General features: G+C 47.8%; 1 protein-coding gene across 1 annotated transcript in view; it reads left to right on the top strand.

Moving 5' to 3' along the window:
• SRL (sarcalumenin) overlaps positions 1–9,366 on the top strand; it is a gene marked incomplete at its 5' end in the record, with an annotated part of 39,267 nt that extends 29,901 nt beyond the window's left edge. Inside the window, 3 exons of the mRNA XM_079785121.1 lie at positions 2,754–2,870; positions 4,414–4,647; positions 6,397–9,366. Coding sequence (XP_079641247.1) covers positions 2,754–2,870; positions 4,414–4,647; positions 6,397–7,208 — 1,163 coding nt within the window. The 3' untranslated portion in view covers positions 7,209–9,366. The remainder of the gene's footprint in view (positions 1–2,753; positions 2,871–4,413; positions 4,648–6,396) is intronic.
• Positions 9,367–18,432: the final 9,066 nt, after the last annotated feature.

Raw genomic sequence — 18,432 nt, 5'->3', positions numbered from 1 at the left:
TCTGTATGTCTCATGTGATGCTCTTGATGGTTAAAAAGTGGATATGATATAGGGTGTACCTTATTCCTGCTTTCCAGAAGAGGAACTGGATGCCCAGAGATCACATAGCTGGAACTTGGGGCTATAACTCTCTCCTTCTCCGAGAGAACGCCCTGTTGCACAATGATCTCTATTGTTTCTTTTTTTAAAAAATATGTTTTTTATTGCTTTTAGAGAGAGTGAGGGAGAGGGAGAGAGTGAAACATCAATTGACTGCTTCATGCACACCCCCTACTGGGAATCGAACCTGAAACCCGGGAATGTGCCCTGACAGGGAATTGAACCCATGACCTGGTACATGGGACAATGCTCAACCAACTGAGCCACAATGGCCAGGCTCTATTGTTTCTTGCAAGCCTAAGGGCCAAACGATCCTCTTTGGCTTCATAGAGAAAGTGCAGGTGTTGTTGTGAGGTTATAGTCTCCCAGTTGCTTCCCTGCCCTCCACTCCTGCCTTCTCCTGCAGCCCTCAGAGCTGGCAGTTTGGCGCCCCCGCCGTGGGCTGCCCCAGGAATAGCGCTCTGCAGGGAGGGCATCCTGACTCCTGAGCTCATTTTCCAGACTTGGCTCCCCTTCCCTCCTCTCCCTCCAGTGCTGTGACTCCCTGTGCCCTTGGGAAGTCTCCTGCACAACCTCTGCTCTCCTGCACAACCTGTAGCCTCCTTCATGTGCTAGTAATGCCCGCTGCTGCAGAGGGAGGGCTGAAACAGCATCGGGGAGAGCCCTGGGGTGGTTGGTCTCAGCTGCCTGCTGGCTGAAGGTCCCACCCCCCTTGGCGTCCCCGGCCTGGGCTGGGGTAAAATAGACTTTTTGTAGGATCTTAGGTTATCACTGGGGATTCCTGCCATCGCCTCAGCCTGCCTATCCCTTCCTGTCCCTAAGCCAGGGGTTGATGCCCACAGAGATGCCAGTAACTCACGGGGCAGGGTCATGGTGTTGCTTTCAGGCAATATATGTGCGCCCACTTACGAGAAACCATCTTGGTCTTCTAGGATTGGTATCACCTTAGAGAAAGAAAACTAGTGCATCAAGTAGGAGGTGCAGCCCTGGCTGGGTGGCTCAGTTGGTAGGAGTGTCATACCATGCACAAAAAGGTTTGATTTCTGGTTAGGGCATGTATGGGAGGCAACCAATCAATGTTCTCTGTCTCTCAAAATCAATGGAAATATATCCTCAAGTGAGAATAATAATAATAAAAAGAAGCAAGGTACAGAAAAAGAATATCCTACTCCTCTTTCTATAAAACAGATGAGGAGTATGTTTTCTACTAGTATTGCTTATATATGCATGGAAATACCTGAAATAATATGTAGGGGGTCTAGGCCAGGGGTGGGGAATGTCTGGCCTGAGGGCCATATAAGGTCTGCAAAATAATTTGGTCTGGCCTTGTCAAAGCATTAGGGGTGAGTTAATTAAATGTTTGACCAAATATATATAGCAGGCTAATTTTTTAAGTTGATAATTTTGTATGGCCCGAGATGATGTTATAAATATCCAAATGGCCCTGGGCAGAAAAATGGTTCCCCACCCGTGGTCTAGACAGATTGGGGACATGGATGTGAGACTTCTCACTTGTGTACCTTTTTATACTTTGATTTTTAAAAAAATCCTCACTTGAGGACATGCTTAGAGAGAGGAAAGAGAGAGGGGGGTAGGGAGAGAGAGAGAGAGAGAGAGAGAGAGAGAGAGAGAGAGAGAGAGAAACATTGATGTAAAAGAGAAACATCTTTTGCCTTCTGGGAATTGAACCAGCAACCTTTTGGGGCACAGGACAATGCTCACTCCAGCTGGGCTTTATACTTTGATTTTTGAACCAAGACATTAAATAAATTATAACAGAAAAAAATAAATGGAGTGCCTGCTGTTTTGAGGCCTATCTATCTGCAGGCTCAGGGAGATAAAGAAGTCTGGATAATTTTAGGCACTAAATTATGCAGGGCTGACCCTCTTTGGTTCAAAGAAGGGTTGAAAGAGCTGGGGCCAGCACAGGGTGGCTGCATCCCCTGGTTTTGAAAGCACTGGAGAATTCTGCCTTTTCTTCTAGGGATCCCAACTAGAGTGCCCGTGCAGAGTGTTCTCTCTAACATCGGACACAGGGCCCAAGAACCCAAGAATTGCCTGTTCAGTGCTTGGTCTTGGGACCTGGCAAATATGTCAGGAACTTTGGAGGCTAATATTTGAGACTGGCCCCAGAGCCCAGGGTGGGGCTGAGTCTGAGATGGGATTTCAAGAGGCGCAGCTAAGGGGAGGGAGGCTGGGGAAAGGCAACGTCAGCGTCCAGGCCGCCTAAGATTGTATAAACCTCTCTCATACCCTTTCTTCTGTTACCAATCCAGATAGCAGAGTTTTCACAGCTCCCTGCTCTGTGGCAGCTCTCTGCTCTCCTTTTATGAATCCTTCTCTCCCCCAGACCAAAAACCAGGAGGCCTCATTCAGAGTAAGCTCTGCGTCAGTATCTGTTGACTTCACTTAGTGCCTCCTTCTGGTGCTAGTGTGCCAAGCATCTGGGCAAGGCCCAAATGGTATCTTTTAACTGGGTGATTGCACTTACGTAGCAAGAGATGTACCACTGATTGCTACATGCTGTCTGGTCCAACGTAGAATTCCACAACCCAATTAGATGGACTGTCTGGGATGCAGCGTGAAGAACTGTGTCGCTCCTGTAGTGAGAAACTTGTTAGCTCACTTCCACCTCTAACTCCTGCTGCCCACAGATGGGGAAATCACTTCCAAGCCAATGGTGCTGTTCCTGGGACCGTGGAGCGTTGGCAAATCCACCATGATAAACTACCTCCTCGGGTTGGAAGACACTCGCTACCAGCTTTATACAGGTGGGATTTTCTTGGGTGATTCTTGTATTTCAATGTCATATGTAAAATTTCTATGAAAAAAACAAAACATTTATATGTTTTTATGTGTCATCAATATAATAATGAAAATCACATATAAGAAACTAGCAGCTACACTCATGTTGGTAGCAGCATTATTCACAATACACAAGAGGTGGACACAACCCAAATATCCATCAATGTATGAATGGATAAATAATATGTTATTCAGCCTTAACAAATAATAAAGTTCTGATACATACTACAACATGGGTGAAACTTGGGGACCATTTTTTTATTAATATGTTTTTATTGATATTAGAGAGAGAGGAAGGGAGAGGAAGAGAGAGAGAAAAACATGTGAAAGAGAAATGTTGATCGGTTGCCTCCCATACGTGCTCCAATGGGGAATTGAACCCACAACCTGGGTATGTGCCCTGACCAGAAATCGAACCCGTGACCCTTTGGTACATGGGACAACGCTCCAATCAACTGGGCCACACCAGCCAGGGCAAAATAAACCAATTTGTCATATGGTTCCATTTAATGAGGCCCCTAGAGTCATCAAATTCATAGAGACAGAAAGTAGAATGGTGGTTGTTGCCAGGGGTTGGGGAAGTTAAGAATGGGGAGTTAGTGTTTAATGGATACAGGTCAGTTTGGGGTAATGAAAAAGTTCTGGAGATGGATGGTGGTCATACTTAATGCTACTGAACTGTACACGTAAAATGGTCAAAGTGGTAAATTTCATTATATATATATATATATATATATATATATATATATATATATCCTATCTAATAAAAGAGTAATATACAAATTTACCATCACTCCAACACACAAGATGGCTGCCCCTATGTGGTCAAAGATGGCTGCCCCTATGTGGACACAAGATGGCCGCCACAAGATGGCCAGCAGGGGAGGGCAGTTGGGAGGGCCCAGGTCTGCAAGGGAGGGCAGTTGTGGGTGATCAGGCCAGCAGGGGAGGGCAGTTGGGAGGGACCAGGCCTGCAAGGGAGGGCAGTTGGGGGCAATCAAGCCTGCAGGGGAGGGCAGTTGGGGGGGACCAGGCCTGCAGGGGAGGGCAGTTAGGGGTGACCAGGCCTGCAGGGGAGGGCAGTTAGGGGCAATCAGGCTGGCAGGGGAGTGGTTAGGGGTGATCAGGCTGGCAGGCAGAAGCGGTTAGGGGCAATCAGGAAGGCAGGCAGGTGAGCAGTTGGGAGCCAGCAGTCCTGGATTGTGAGAGGGATGTCCGACTGCCCGTTTAAACAGGCAGTCGGACATCCCTCGAGGGGTCCCAGATTGGAGAGGGTGCAGGCTGGGCTGAGGGACCCTCCCCCCCATGCATGAATTTCGTGCACCGGGCCTCTAGTATATATTTATCCATCCACAGTTAACAAAAGGGAAGTCACTAGCTTAGCAAACATAGTAGCTGATTCTTGCGGCAAACCCTCCCTGAAATACCTTGCTTAACCCATCTGCTTTCTAGTAGGTCTCTTCCTAGGAGATGACTATGTTTCTACTAACCTTGTGCCTATGTGTGCAGGTGCTGAGCCTACCACCTCTGAGTTCACGGTCATCATGCATGGGCCCAAGCTAAAAACCATCGAGGGTATTGTCATGGCAGCTGACAGTACCCGGTCCTTCTCACCCCTCGAGAAGTTTGGCCAGAATTTCCTGGAAAAGCTGATTGGCATCGAGGTTCCCCACAAACTTCTAGAGCGGGTCACTTTTGTGGACACACCAGGCATCATTGAGAACCGCAAACAGCAAGAAAGAGGTAATTTAGCACTTATTTCTGACACAGGGTGAGCTTTTGACAGTGGGTGGTAGGCAGGCAGGAGAGAGGAAATGTGGCCAGCATTGCCCAACACCAGGGGATGTGTTCTCTGCCTCCATCCCCTACTTGTTTTTACTGTGGTGCCACTTAGGTGTGGAGTACCTTGTCCTTTTACCTCCCCAAGGACTGATCTGGTTTGGAGGTGATCATTACTTTCCCAAGAGGAAGCTGATCTTCTCTGTAAGTAGCTTCTCAAAGTCCACGCTGGGGCTGAGCTGTCTTTAGGAGGCCCAGGCTGTCCTGACTGATCAAGGGCCTGGATTAATTGGATCTCAGTCCAGGTGTACTTGACCTCTGGCTAACCTGGGGCTGGGTTGAACCTGACCTTTAATTCTTCCTGCTTTACCAGGCCTGCTTCAACATAAACCTGTATCAAAAGCCCTACTTACCTTCAAGTGACAGGGGAGTGCCACTTTGGGCCCAGCAGGCACTAGGCTGTATAGGCCACTGAGTATCGTCATGACTCAGAGTTATCTGCAGAGATGAGTCATAACAGGCATTTGTAGACTATATGACCAGATGATAGATCTCAGTTTATGGCTCTCACTCCTATTTTGGTTATAACCAGACCCTGTTTTATGACTAGTAATAATATTATCACTAATATTAACCTTTATTTTATCCTAGTATATATTAGGTAATTTTATGCATTATTGGCTGATTATTGTAAAATAATTTCAAGACAGATATTCCTAGCCTCATTTTGAAAATAAGAAGTTGAAGGAATAAAAAGATATTAAGCACCTACCTTGTGACTGGAAGTTTAAGTTAGGTGCTTTCCTGTATTTGTAGCAACATAGTACTCTTGAGATTAGCCTAGGCTTCATAGTTCTTGTCATTTTATAGCTGAAATGCTAAAACTTGGAAGCATTTAATATTCAGCTGGCCAGTGACAAAGCCCCAATTCTAGCCTGGGTCTTATGCTGGATTCGCATTTCTTTCCACTAAATGATGGATCCTCACTCTTCTTTTTAATTTTTATTAATTAATTTTTTTTACAATTACAGTTGATATACAATATTATGCTAATTTCAGGTGTAGAACATAGTGATTAGACATTTATATAACTTAAGAAATGATCACCTCAATAAGTCTAGTACTGGTAGATCCTCTCTTTCACATCCTTCTAATTCCCTGACTTTTTTTTTTTTAAAAATATATTTTATTGATTTTTTACAGAGAGGAAGGGAGAGGGATAGAGAGTACATCGTTGAGAGAGAAACATCGATCAGCTACCTCCTGCACACCTCCTACTGGGGATGTGCCCGCAACCAAGGTACATGCCCTTGACCGGAATCGAACCTGGGACCTTTCAGTCCACAGGCCGACGCTCTATCCACTGAGCCAAACCGGTTAGGGCTAATTCCCTGACTTTTTTCCTTCAACATCTTCGCCACTGCCCCGGATCTTTTTAGACAGTAGGAAAATCTCCATTTCAAAAAAAGCATTTTGCTTCCCTGGAACCTTGGATTCTACTTAGACTAAAGCAAGGATCAGGCTGTTCTTGGTTGAAGGTTGACAAGGGGCAGGAGATACACAATTAATTCTTAAAAGCCTTCAGAAGGCCAGAAAATCCTTAATGCTGTTATTTCCTTCAACCTGTGGAACCAATGGTTTGGTTCTGGCAAGAGGCACAAGGGTCTTGGGCTAAGGCTTGCTCAGCCTGACTTCTCACTCCCTCTCCCAAAGGTTACCCCTTCAACGATGTGTGCCAATGGTTCATTGACAGAGCTGACCTCATCTTTGTCGTCTTTGACCCAACCAAGCTGGATGTGGGTCTGGAACTGGAGACTCTGTTCCGCCAGCTGAAGGGGCGTGAATCCCAGATAAGGATCATCCTGAACAAGGCCGACAACCTGGCTACTCAGATGCTCATGCGGGTCTATGGGGCTCTCTTCTGGAGCTTGGCCCCGCTCATCAACGTCACTGAGCCCCCAAGGGTCTACGTCAGCTCCTTTTGGCCACAAGACTACAAGCCCGATACTCACCGGGACCTGTTTCTCAAGGAAGAGATCTCCCTCTTGGAAGACCTGAACCAGGTGATCGAGAACAGATTGGAGAACAAGATTGCCTTCATCCGCCAGCATGCCATCCGGGTTCGCATCCACGCCCTTTTGGTCGACCGATATCTGCAGACGTACAAGGACAAAATGACCTTCTTCAGCGACGGAGAGCTGGTTTTTAAGGACATTGTGGAAGATCCTGATAAATTCTATATCTTCAAGACCATCCTGGCAAAGACCAACGTCAGCAAATTTGACCTTCCCAACCGAGAGGCCTACAAGGACTTCTTTGGGATCAACCCCATTTCCGGTTTCAAGCTCCTGTCCCAGCAGTGCTCCTACATGGGGGGCTGCTTTCTGGAGAAGATTGAGCGGGCCATCACCCATGAGCTCCCCGGCCTCCTGGGAAGCCTGGGGCTGGGGAAGAATCCAGGTGCTCTCAACTGTGACAAAACAGGGTGTGGGGAAACCCCAAAGAATCGCTATAAGAAACACTAGGTTGTTGTGTGGCCATTCTCGGGTTCCTGTTGGTGAATGAGCTTGTGTTCTAACTGTCTGAGAAGTCCTGGTTTATTAGCCCTTTGAGCCACACTGGTAAGAATCATCACACATTGGAGATTTGGGAGTTAATTGAGGCCAGTGGTGGGGGAAGGTGTGGGTCAAGGGAGGAGAGTGGAAACTGTGAATTATAGTTTGCTTGTCTCATTGCTTCAATTAGGAGGCCTGATTGAGGCAAGTCAGGCCATACCAGCTTTTCCTGGGTCCTATCTTGGAGGGACAGAGAGCAGCTAAATTCTAGGGTATACTGAGTTGATGAGCATTAAACAAGCTAAAAGCAGCTGAAGTTCCTTTTCCCCCTTTAAGCTGGGAAAAGAGAAGACTTGAGTCAGTAGGACTGTCCTGGTCCTTTGTGGCTGCCTTCCACACAGTCTTCTGTGTCTCCCCCCATCCCCCCCTCCAGTGCTCAGCTGTCTCTTAAACTTTGGTTGACTTCAGTAGGGGATAATCTCTTGGGCTTGAATCAACCTGGGTTTTGAGCCTTCCCCCAGGCTCTCTTCCCTGTTTCCTCCAGGGTTGGGAGGGATGGTTTAGGATACCTGAACACTAAGAGTGAACAAGAGTTCCCAGGCTAAGAGAAGGATCTGCCTCCCCCATGCCATTTCTCTGACGTGGTGTTCTAAGCCAGCTGGGAAGCTGAGTCCCTTTGTTGGCCCCAAGAGAAGGGTCAGTGTTCCATGCATTCAGGTAATTCACTGGAAGTGACTTCAGTGAAAGTACAGCTCAGAGGGTTAATTGGTTTGCAGTGTGTCTTTGTTTATTGCATGTCTTGGAAAACTTGGATCCCAAAGTCTTTGGGTTTCAGAGGGGACAATGGAGACCTTGCTCCTTTTCGTTGGGGACTTCTCTGGGCAGCCCGCCTCTTCCAAACTTAAGAGGAGGCTGTTTCCACAACTTCTCCGTGGAGACACTCCGCAGAAGAGTCGTTCCTTCCTGATTTTCATCACCATGGCTTTCCCTTTCCCTTCTTCTCATTCCCTGATGTGCTAACACTCAAAACTCACAGGAGTCAGAACCAGCACCAGCCATCAATGTCAGTGGCAACTAAGGCTTAACCTTCAGTTTTCCACCTGAACTTGATGCTGATTCCCACTGGACGTACCGCAGGAAAGCCTGGGCCTTCAGATACCAATACGTGTGGATATGTGTGTATTATGTTGTCCAAGAGAGATTAGGGAGATAACAGATGCCAGAGAGCTGGTGTGCCACCAGAAGGGCAGCGAGGGACTGAGGATGGAGGAAGGACCCTGGAGGGAAGGAGCCGTTTGACAAAAGGTGGGTAAGTGAACAGTCTGTGCAAATCCTGGAGACTGGGCCCGGGGCTGCCCTGAGGGGCTCCTGCCGAGGGAGCCAGCCTCTCTTGGGAGCTTTACCAGGAGGCGTGGCTCAGGACCTGCCAGCACCAGGAAGTCATCCTGGTGCAGAATAAAGTGAAGATGAAGGCAGAGGGAGCGGCACTGAGGATAGGCAGTGGAAGTAAAGTGGCAATCAGATTAGGGCCATGCGGAGAACTGCAACTTCGGAATTCCTGTTTCTCAGAATTAGTAACGCTCTGGTGCGGCTGCAACAGAGGCTGCTTCCTTTGGCTTCGTGGAGGACCTGGAACCTCCCACGAGAAAGCCAGAGGCCCCACTGCCTTCAGGACATTGTTTCTAAGGACAGAGCCAACCAGAGAAGAAAGGATCTGCTAGGGGTGTCCAAGGAGCTTGGTGACAGGGCCTGATGCGCCGCTTTTCTTCTCACCAAGAACCAACCCTTGCCTCATCTCTCTGTCCTTTACCCTCTCAGAGTCTGCCCTCCCACCTTGCTCCTTAATGCCCCTTAATGCACTGGAGCTCCTCTTGGCACATCTGTGTTTCTCAGTGCAGTAAGGGAAATAAAATACGCAGAATTGTATGGGCATTGTCATAGCTACTATCACCATTGCTTCGGGGGAAGAAGGTGGAATGAGGCTAATACATTCATACAATATTTATATTTTCAGGGTGGTGACATTGTCAGTGTGATCCCCCCCCCTTTCTTTTCTCCATCCATTTTTCTTTTCTTATTCCTAATCCTATGCTCACTCCTTGACTTACCTTTTCTCTAACTGCCCGCAGGCTTGTCCGTCAGTCAGCTTGGACGTTAAGAGCTATTTTGTGCCTCACTCTGTGGAGGTGGATTTTAAGCAGAATTCTGACTTTTATGGGGGGTAGGGGGGTGGGTTGAAAGCTGGGGGAAATTTAGGATCCAGAGATCCCTCAAGAGGAGTATTTGTGAGTATTTGTGCCTGAACTGTAGCTGTTTCTCTCCAAAGTGGAACCTTTCCAGTGTTCTTTCCATTCTGATTTCATCAGGTAGAAAGTCTCAATAAAGTTCCAATCTCTCTTTAACACATTGTACTTTGATTGTATCCAACCAGTTCAATCTCTTTATCTTCCTTTAAATCTAGTAGAGTATACTAATTTTTATTAAGACTGTTTTTTAGAGTTTTAGGTTCACAGCAAAATTGAGAGTAAGGCAGAAGATTTCCTATATACTCCTCCCCACAACACGCATCGCTTCCTTCACTATCAACACCTCCACAGAGCAATGCATTTTGTTACAATTGATGGACCTACATTGACCTGTCATAGGCACCCAAAGTTCATAGTTTACATTAAGGTTCACTCTTGGTGTTGAACATTCTGTGGGTTTGGACAAATGTATAATGACATGTACCCACCATTATAGTGTCATACAGAATAGTTTCACATGTGCTCCACCTATTCATTCCTCCTGTCTGCTCTCATTCCCATGTACCAATTTTTAAATTTCTTGGGGATAGATTGAAAATTTATAATTGCATCTCCTTACCCCTCCCTGTCTTCTTTTCAAGCTTCCTCCTTCTAGCCTCCCAGTGTCAAAGATGACCTGTTCCCTCAGTTGGCTATGAAACTAAGGCCTGCTATAGTATAATGGTAAACTTGAAGAAACACTTCCCTGAAATTGTCATTCTCCCTGCTTCTGTGGCAGTAGCCCATTAATAGGAGTTATTGAAATCTACCCCAGTCTCTCACAGAGGCATTTGATCCACGCCCTCAGCCACACAGCTGAGGTCCCTCTCTTGCCCCCCACACACTTGAGAGCATGTTTCTTTAAAAAAATATTTTTTTTATTGATTTCAGAGAGGAAGGGAGATGGGGAGAGTGACAGAAACATCAATGATGAGAGAGAATCATTGATTGGCTGCCTCCTGCATGCCCCACATCAGGGATCAAACCATGACCTCCTGGTTCATAGGTTGATGCTCAACCAGCCAGACATGCTGGCCAGGTGAGAGCATGTTTCTTAAAGGACAAGAACTGGGTCCTCGGAGTTGGCGGGAGGTTAGACTGCCAGGCCAGGGAAGGTGCGGGATTCAGCGGCTTGGCCACCTGCTCTGTTTTCCTGTCAGAAGGGGCTGATTTCAGGGCCTGATGAGTAGGGCAATACAGTTCATTTCCTCCCTCTCCCTTACTCTCCTCTTGATTAGGGGTCTACAGTCCACAGTCTGAGCAACCGAGCAAGCTGACCTAAGACCACTGCTGCCTACCCACCCCTGCCCCAGGTCACTTCTATAACATGACAGATAAATATAACATGACAGAAACTGCTGGAGGGATCAAAACTGGACTATTTCACAAGCCTCACACCTTACCACCTTTAGGTTAAGTCTGCCATTAAGACGATAGGTAAATAAACACAAAATGGAGGAAGCAAAATCAAAGACCATTCTAAACATAGGCCAATGATGTGAGGGGCTGAATGGAGAGTGTTTTTACAGGTATGTGTATGTATCCTTTGCAAATATGGGGGTTACATGTGGTTATATATATAAGGGGTGTGCAGGTACCTTCATGTAATGTCTGTGTGTGGACAAACAGATGTGTATGTGAGTTTTTGTGGCTAAATGATGCCCTGGTACCTAGCACAGTGCCTGGCATGTAAGACCCATCACCTATGTGGAAGCAGAATGAAAGAAAGAATAAGTGTTTTTTGGGGGGAGGGAGTAAAGATGGGGTCTGTGCATTGCATCTTGTGTGGAGAGGGTCCAGAGGAGCAGGTATGTCTGGGGTGGTGGGTGGGCATAGCTGAGAAGAAGTAATTGTATGAACGATGTGGGAACAGATTAGGGGAGCATGTGTGAGTGGATTGAACCCAAAGCCCAATCTGTGTGGAGACCCAGGAAAATTTTAGCCATAGAGGACATCCTGCCAGACCCTGGGCTTGGCAGGAGTTGGATCCTACTCCTGGCAACTGCGTGAAAGTTAGTGCCTTCAGAAACTCACAGGTCCTGGCAACATTTCATGCCAATTCCATGTTCTACAGCATTAGGCTGAGGCTTTTCCCAATCAAGGGAAACCTTTTCTTTAGAATAGGGGTGAAGAACCTTTTTTTTCTGCCCAAGGCCATTTGTATATTTATAACATCATTTTCGGGCCATACAAAATTATCCACTTAAAAATTAGCCTGCGACATTTGGTCAATTGATTCACCCCTAATGCCTTGGCAGGGCCAGACCAAATGATTTCACAGGCCTTACTCGGCCCTCGGGCCAGATGTTCCCCATCCCTGCTTAAGAAGAACATAGAGGCAATAAAAAAAGAAGTATATGAAAAGTAAATGAGAGTAGAGACACAAATTTGCCTGTAGCCAAGGTGTATTCAACAGATTCTTGGGAATTCCCTGTACCCACCTCTCATCCGAAGGATAAAATATCATGCACAAATGAGCATTTTTTTGAAAGTATTTTTTCTAATTGGTTTCAGAGAGGAAGGAAGAGGGAGAGAGAGATAGAAACATCCATGATGAGAGAGAATCATGGATCGGCTGCCTCCTGCAAGTCCCCCACTGGGGATCAAGCCCACAACCCAGGCATGTGCCCTTGACTGGAATCGAACTTGGGACCTTTCAGTTTGCAGGCTGACGCTCTATCCACTGAGCCAAAACGGCTAGGGCCAAATGAGCATTTTTAAATGTCTGCCTGCACTGTGGAACATGTTCTCTGTTTTCACATAATGTCAATGGGGAAGGGAATCAATTTCTAGAGTACTCCTTTGTGCCAGGAACTGGGCTGTAGGCGTAGAGACATTATCACACTTATACCTTAAGATAATGGGATACTTTTAATAGTTGTGCCCCAGGCCACAAGCTGAGTGCTTTATGTATATTATTTCATTCAATCCTTCAAGAACCCCACAGGAAGGGGCCATCCAATCCAGCACTGACAAGAGCACAGACTCTGGGGTCACATTGCTTGGGATTCAGCCTGGGCTCCACCACTTACTAGCTGGGCAGCCTCAGACAAATGTCTTAACTTCTCTGTGCTTCAGTTTCCTCCTTCATAAAGTGGAGATATTAATAGTCCTCTCCTGGAGTTGTCAGGATTAAATGACTTAATATATGCAACATGCTTGAAATAGTACACAGCCCACAGAAAGCATTCAGTACATGTTATGACTATTATTCATATTTTACTGATGAGGAGACAGATGGTCAGAGTGGTTGAGATGATGGCATGTGTAAGTGGTAGGGTCAAAATCCTAGCTGCTGCCTGACTCACCCTACAGGTTATGCTAGGTTACTTGCTTAGGGTCACATTAGGTGACACTGGCCTCCCTGATCCCAAAGTGGAAAAAATTCAGAACTGCCTAATTTTTTAAATAGTCACTCAGCACCTTGAAGCTTGTTAGTAACAAAATTTAAACCATTTAAAAGTAATTTTCTTTAGAAATGTTATTAAGGATTATTTCCTGAACAAAAAAATACTTAAAATTGAAAACAACAACAAAAACACCCATTTAATTCTATTTCACATTTCATTTTCACCACAATCATCTTATAAAATAGATAGGTATATATATTATCCCCAAATCCCAAATCCAAATTAAACAGGAGGAAAGCAAATCTCCAGAGAAATTATTAAAGTTCCTTCACCTGGTACATGACAAATCAAACTAAAAGGACAAATTTCTACCTATTTCACTATTTCTGCTATATTCAATCACATTGATTTGTGTTAAACTGGACATTTTTCTGACACACTAAAAAGAGTGATTTTGTATTTGTGAAGAGTGCAAAAATATGTTTTGGATATATTTCCATTTTCTTCAAACTTCTGGATTCCCCCCCGCCCCCCAACTTCAAAAGATTTGGAATTTTGACATATTTATTCAGCGGTAATCCCTGCTCCAGGGGAGCTAACCATTGAGTTAGGAATACCAGGCATGGAACTGGAATGATTAGGGAGGGAAGTCTTCAGGGATAAAGTGACCACATTTTCCAAATCATAAATCGGGATACATGGTCTGACAGGGGTTTTTCTCTCTCGTTTGCAAATGTAATTAATTATCTGAAAAGTCTGACCAATGCATACAGACTGTTAAATTTATTTAAACATTTAATAGATTCTCTTTGTGGAGGAGAATCGACTTACACAACATCACGGCTCTTCTGAGAATACCGGGACACCAGGGGGTTACCAAGCTTGGGAAGAGAGTGGAATTCTAGCTACACTTTGAAGGATGGGCAGGTTTGGAAGGTCAGGGATCAGGGGGCTGGATCCTGGGGAAGATCCAGGGCCCAGACCAAGAGAAAGGAAGATATCTGTGTGTGGCGGTTGGGGAATCAAGGTGAGATGAGGTAAGTAGGGGAAAACCAGCCTTTAAATGGAAGCCCAAGGAGTCTGGGCTCCAGGCCACTGCAAATTTCGGAAAGGAGGGTGCCATGAAGAAGCAGGGAAGACCCGGCAGCCCTGGGGCTGGCTGGAGAGGTGAGGGCTTGAGGCCAGGGAGCCTGTGTTGGCAACATTGATGGTATCCGTTGGGCAGTGCCCCTCAGATCCCCCATCCCCGGCCTGCTGGGCGGGGGGCACTGGGTTTCTGTCCTGCCCGCTCCGAGGAGCTGGGAACCAACTGCTGGAGCCCCTTAAGGAGGCGGCGGGACGAAGCCCCCCTATTAGTCTGGCCCTACGGTTGGGCCCTGGATGCCCACCAGCCCTGGGCAGACCCAAATCTGTGTCTCTTCTCTGGACCGCTGTGACATTTCGGTCACTCCATCCCAGATGACCAGGGACAGCGGACACACGGACACGCAGCTTGTGCGCCCAGGGCCAGATGAGGACGCGGGGCTGCTCCCGCCCCCACTCCCTCCCGCGGCGCCGGGTCTGCAAAAGTCCTGCGGGCTCGGGCTCCCAGCGCGATCCTGCGAACCCACCAAGCGGCGGCAGCGGCACCGAGTGCCCACAGGGTCTGGCCAGAGCCCACTCTGCGCATGCGCCTCCACCCGTGGCCGCAGCCGGGCCGAGCCCCCTTCAGGCCGCGCGCCTCCGAGTCACGCGCAGGCGCTCACGCATGCGCAGGCTCGCGGCGGTGCTCCCTGCGCGCGGGCTCGGCTGAGCGGGGTGGGCGGAGCCTCAGCGCCGGGGCGAGGGCGGCAGGGCTGGTTTCCTTCCCGCGGGGCTCGCGAGCTTCGCCCCCTCGGTCTTCACCGCTCCCCAGGGCGGAGGCGCCGCGAAGGCCGGCCGCGCTGTGGGCTCGCCGCTCCCCTCCCGCTCGGTGCGCGGTTCGCTGCTGAACCCCCGGAGGGTGTCGGAAGTTTTGATTTGGGACCGGGCGGGGTCTGGAACTTGCTCACTGTTGTGGTGTGAGGTCACAGATTTCTGGAGGCATTTGAGGAACGCGAAGAATGCCAGAGACAAATCGGGGCTGGTGGTTGTTATGTTGTGGTTTTCTCCTGCGGCCAGCCCTCAGGTAAAACAGGAACTGAGGCTTTTCAGAGATTACCCCACCACCTCCCTTCACCCTTCAGAAACTCAGAGAAACTTGAATACAAACTGCCCTCCCCTTCTGCTCTTCAGGACAGAAACCCAGCCTTACCTTGCCCACTTTCCCCTACTTCTGGGTGCCAGTAGGTGGGAAGGCACGTAGGCAGCTGAAACTCCAGATAAAGGGGACAGGAAGGGTGATAGTCTCACTAGGATGTCTTTCTTGTGGCCCCTGGAGGTCCCTGAGTCACTCATTGCAGGAGCTAAAAAGCACTTCAGAGGTTCTGCAATATCTCATCAAGTGGTCTTAACCTCCATTTGAAACATACCCAGTGACAGGGATATCAATCCAGGGTGTTTGGTGTCTTCTGACGGGATGCTGGTTAGTGGCTCCCTCTGCCCTGCTCACCCCCTGTGAGATGGCATCATTTCCCTTTGCAGCCCTGTGGAGGAAGCACTGGCATCAAGTACTTGTGTACCTGTTTCCCTGCTTGGACTCCCCCTCTCCCATGCCCAGCTCCCATACTAGGACCCAGGAAGGGGCCTTTATGGCTAAACCAGGGTTGACCAGTTGGTTATTGAAAGTAACGAGACTTTACTTTTAATCTCCTGGGTTTTCATGGTTGTTGCTTTGGAGTAGAGGTCATTTGGGCATCTGGTACCCTGGTGGCATGAGGAAAAGGAAAATTCTTGGAAGGGCGTTAGGTAATTCCTGATGTAGGGCTTGGGGAAAGAATGAGCTCATGTGGGGCTTGGGGAAAGCTGCTTGGTTGGCTAACCTGCTCGCTGCACTGAGAAGCTTTATTCCCTTACTGGAAGCCCGGTGCATGAGATTCGTGCATTGGGGAGGTCCCTCAGCCCGGCCCGTGCCCTCTTGCAGTCTGGGAGCCCTTGGGGGATGTCCAACTGATGGCTTAGGCCCGCTCCCCCAAAGCAGGCAGTCAGACATCCTTAGCGCTGCCACTGCACTTGCCAGCTGTGAGCTCAGCTTCTGACTGAGTGGCCCTCCCTCTGTGGGTGCGCACTGACCACCAGGGGCAGCTGCTGCGTTGAGCGTATGCCCCCTTGGTGGTCAGTGCGCATCATAGCAACCAGTCGTTTGGCTGTTTGGTCGATTTGCATGTTACCCTTTTATTATATAGGATAAGCATCCCTTTCCTGGGTTTAACTTCACAGCACACTCAGTAGTGGCAGAGAATTGTAGCACAAAAGAGCCATGTGATTCAACTCATTCTTTTTACACAAGAAGAGGCCAAGGCTTAGAAAAGGAAAGAGATTGGCCCAGGGTCATAGAGCCAGCTTGTGGTAGAGATGGGACTTGAATTCATGTCTCCTGATTCCCAGGCCTGTTGTTATTCTCCTTAATATACCATGTAAATTAAGGGGCCAGCAAAAAACAGATGGCACATTTCAGTTGGGTAAATTGAGGCAGGATGTAGGGAAGCAATATGGATAGTGAAATATTCTGGTGCCAGTAACAAAGGGATTTCACCATCTGAGGCAGAGAGACTGGAAGGGGGAGGGTCATCTTTCTAGAGCTGAGACTTTGGATCAAAGGGCTCAGGAATGCAGTTGAGAGTATAAAAACTTCTTCTCTTTCTCCCTTCAGATCTGTCCAGGCTCCCCAGGTACCAAACCCAATGGGAAGTCAGAGGGCAAGGGAGTCTTGATTAGTCCATATACATCAATTCTAGAGCACAGCACAGTGTGGAAAATAAAGACTGTACTTGGAAGGACAAATGAGAGATATTCAGCATAACATGCAATCTTACGTGTCTACACTAATAAAAGAGAAACATGCAAATTGACCATACCTCCGCTACGTCCACTAGCCAATCAGGAGCGAGTATGCAAATTAACCCAACCAAGATGGTGGCGGCCACGGAGCTGGAGTGAGCAGGAGGCTTGGGTTTCCCCAGTGATGGAGGAAGCCAAGCTTCCTGCCCGCCCTGCCCGGCCCTGGCCTCTGCTCAAGGCTACAAGTTTCAATTATAGAAGATAAATAAACCCCAGATACTTGCTTCTAGCCAGCCCTGGCCTCCGCTCAAGGAGGCCCTGAAAAAAAAAAAAAAAAAAAAAAAGGAGGGGCTGGGAGCTTGGGTCGCCAGGGGAGTGATCAGGCCAGGATGGGATGGCAGTTGTGGATGATCAGGCTGGTGGGGGTCGGGGCCGTTGGGGGTAAGCAGGCCATCAGGGGGGCAGTTGGGGGTGATCAGGCTGGCGGGGGGGCATTTGGGGATGAGCAGGTCGGCAGGCAGAGTGGTTAGGGGCAATCAGGTGAGTGGCTGAAGCCAACAATCCTGGATTGTGAGAGGGATGTCCGACTGCCAGTTTAGGCCCGATACCTGTAAACCAGCAGTAGGACATCCTTCGAGGGGTTCCAGATTGGAGAGGGTGCAGGCCTGGCTGAGGAACACCCTCCCCCCCCTGCACGAATTTCATGCACCAGGCTACTAGTAGTATAATAATGGTTTATATTTCTTGATTGCTTAATATGTGTCAGGTATGTCCATTGTCTTATTGCATCTTCCCATAAACTTGTTTTCTCCATTTTACAGATAAAGAAATGGATTAGTCACACCACTTGGAATGGAGGTTTGAACAACAAAGCTGCCACCTGCCTGTCTGGGGATCTTATCTTGTGTATAGTCATTTCTCTGTGGATGTTTGTGGAATGAATGAATGAGGAACAAACACAAATAGAATTCAATGTTAAATTTCCCTGAAAATCCTTAGCTGAGAGGCTCAACTGTAGAGTCTGGAGGCTCTCTGTAGAGGTAAGTCCCAGGCCTGCTGGTATCTCTCCTGCTTATTTGTAGTAAGTCAGGTTATGCAGGTTAAAAGAGTGGGTATATAGATATGACTTTTAAAAAACCTTGGACTTGTTTGTTTTCCTAGTGAAGGATAGCTTTTAGAATTAAAACATTTTCTCTCTGAAGCCACCCCCTGATTTCCGATGCCCCAAATCTGGGCAAGGGCTCAGGGTGCTGCCTCTCTTCTCTGCTCAACTCCTCACTGCTCCACCCACAAACTTAGTTCTGCTAATTGCATCGCTGGTGCGGCTCCTGGAACACGGCGTTCTTCAGGAATGGACCAACAACTAGTATGGTGAAGAGTTTTACCAGCACTCCTAAAATGGCCTGCTGTATAGCAGAAGCCTCAGCTTAAAGGCACTGAGCTCTTTCCTCCATGCTTTCTCTTCCTTTACCATCTCCTCTCTTCAGAATCCCCTTTTATTGGCCTCTTCCTTCCTAAAGTGTCCCACAAAATATTTCATTTGTTGTTTATCGTTCAAGCCCCTCAAGCATGGAAAAGGAACCTAGTGACCACATGCTATGTTCCCAACACTGTGCCAGATGCTTCATATCTATTATTTCTTAGTGATCTACTAGGTAGGGA

The sequence above is a fragment of the Cnephaeus nilssonii genome (assembly GCF_951640355.1).
Source record: "Cnephaeus nilssonii genome assembly, chromosome: 2".
Lineage (NCBI taxonomy): Eukaryota > Metazoa > Chordata > Mammalia > Chiroptera > Vespertilionidae > Cnephaeus > Cnephaeus nilssonii.
Note: the sequence above shows the minus strand (reverse complement) of the source record. Positions and strands in the feature narration are given on the sequence as shown.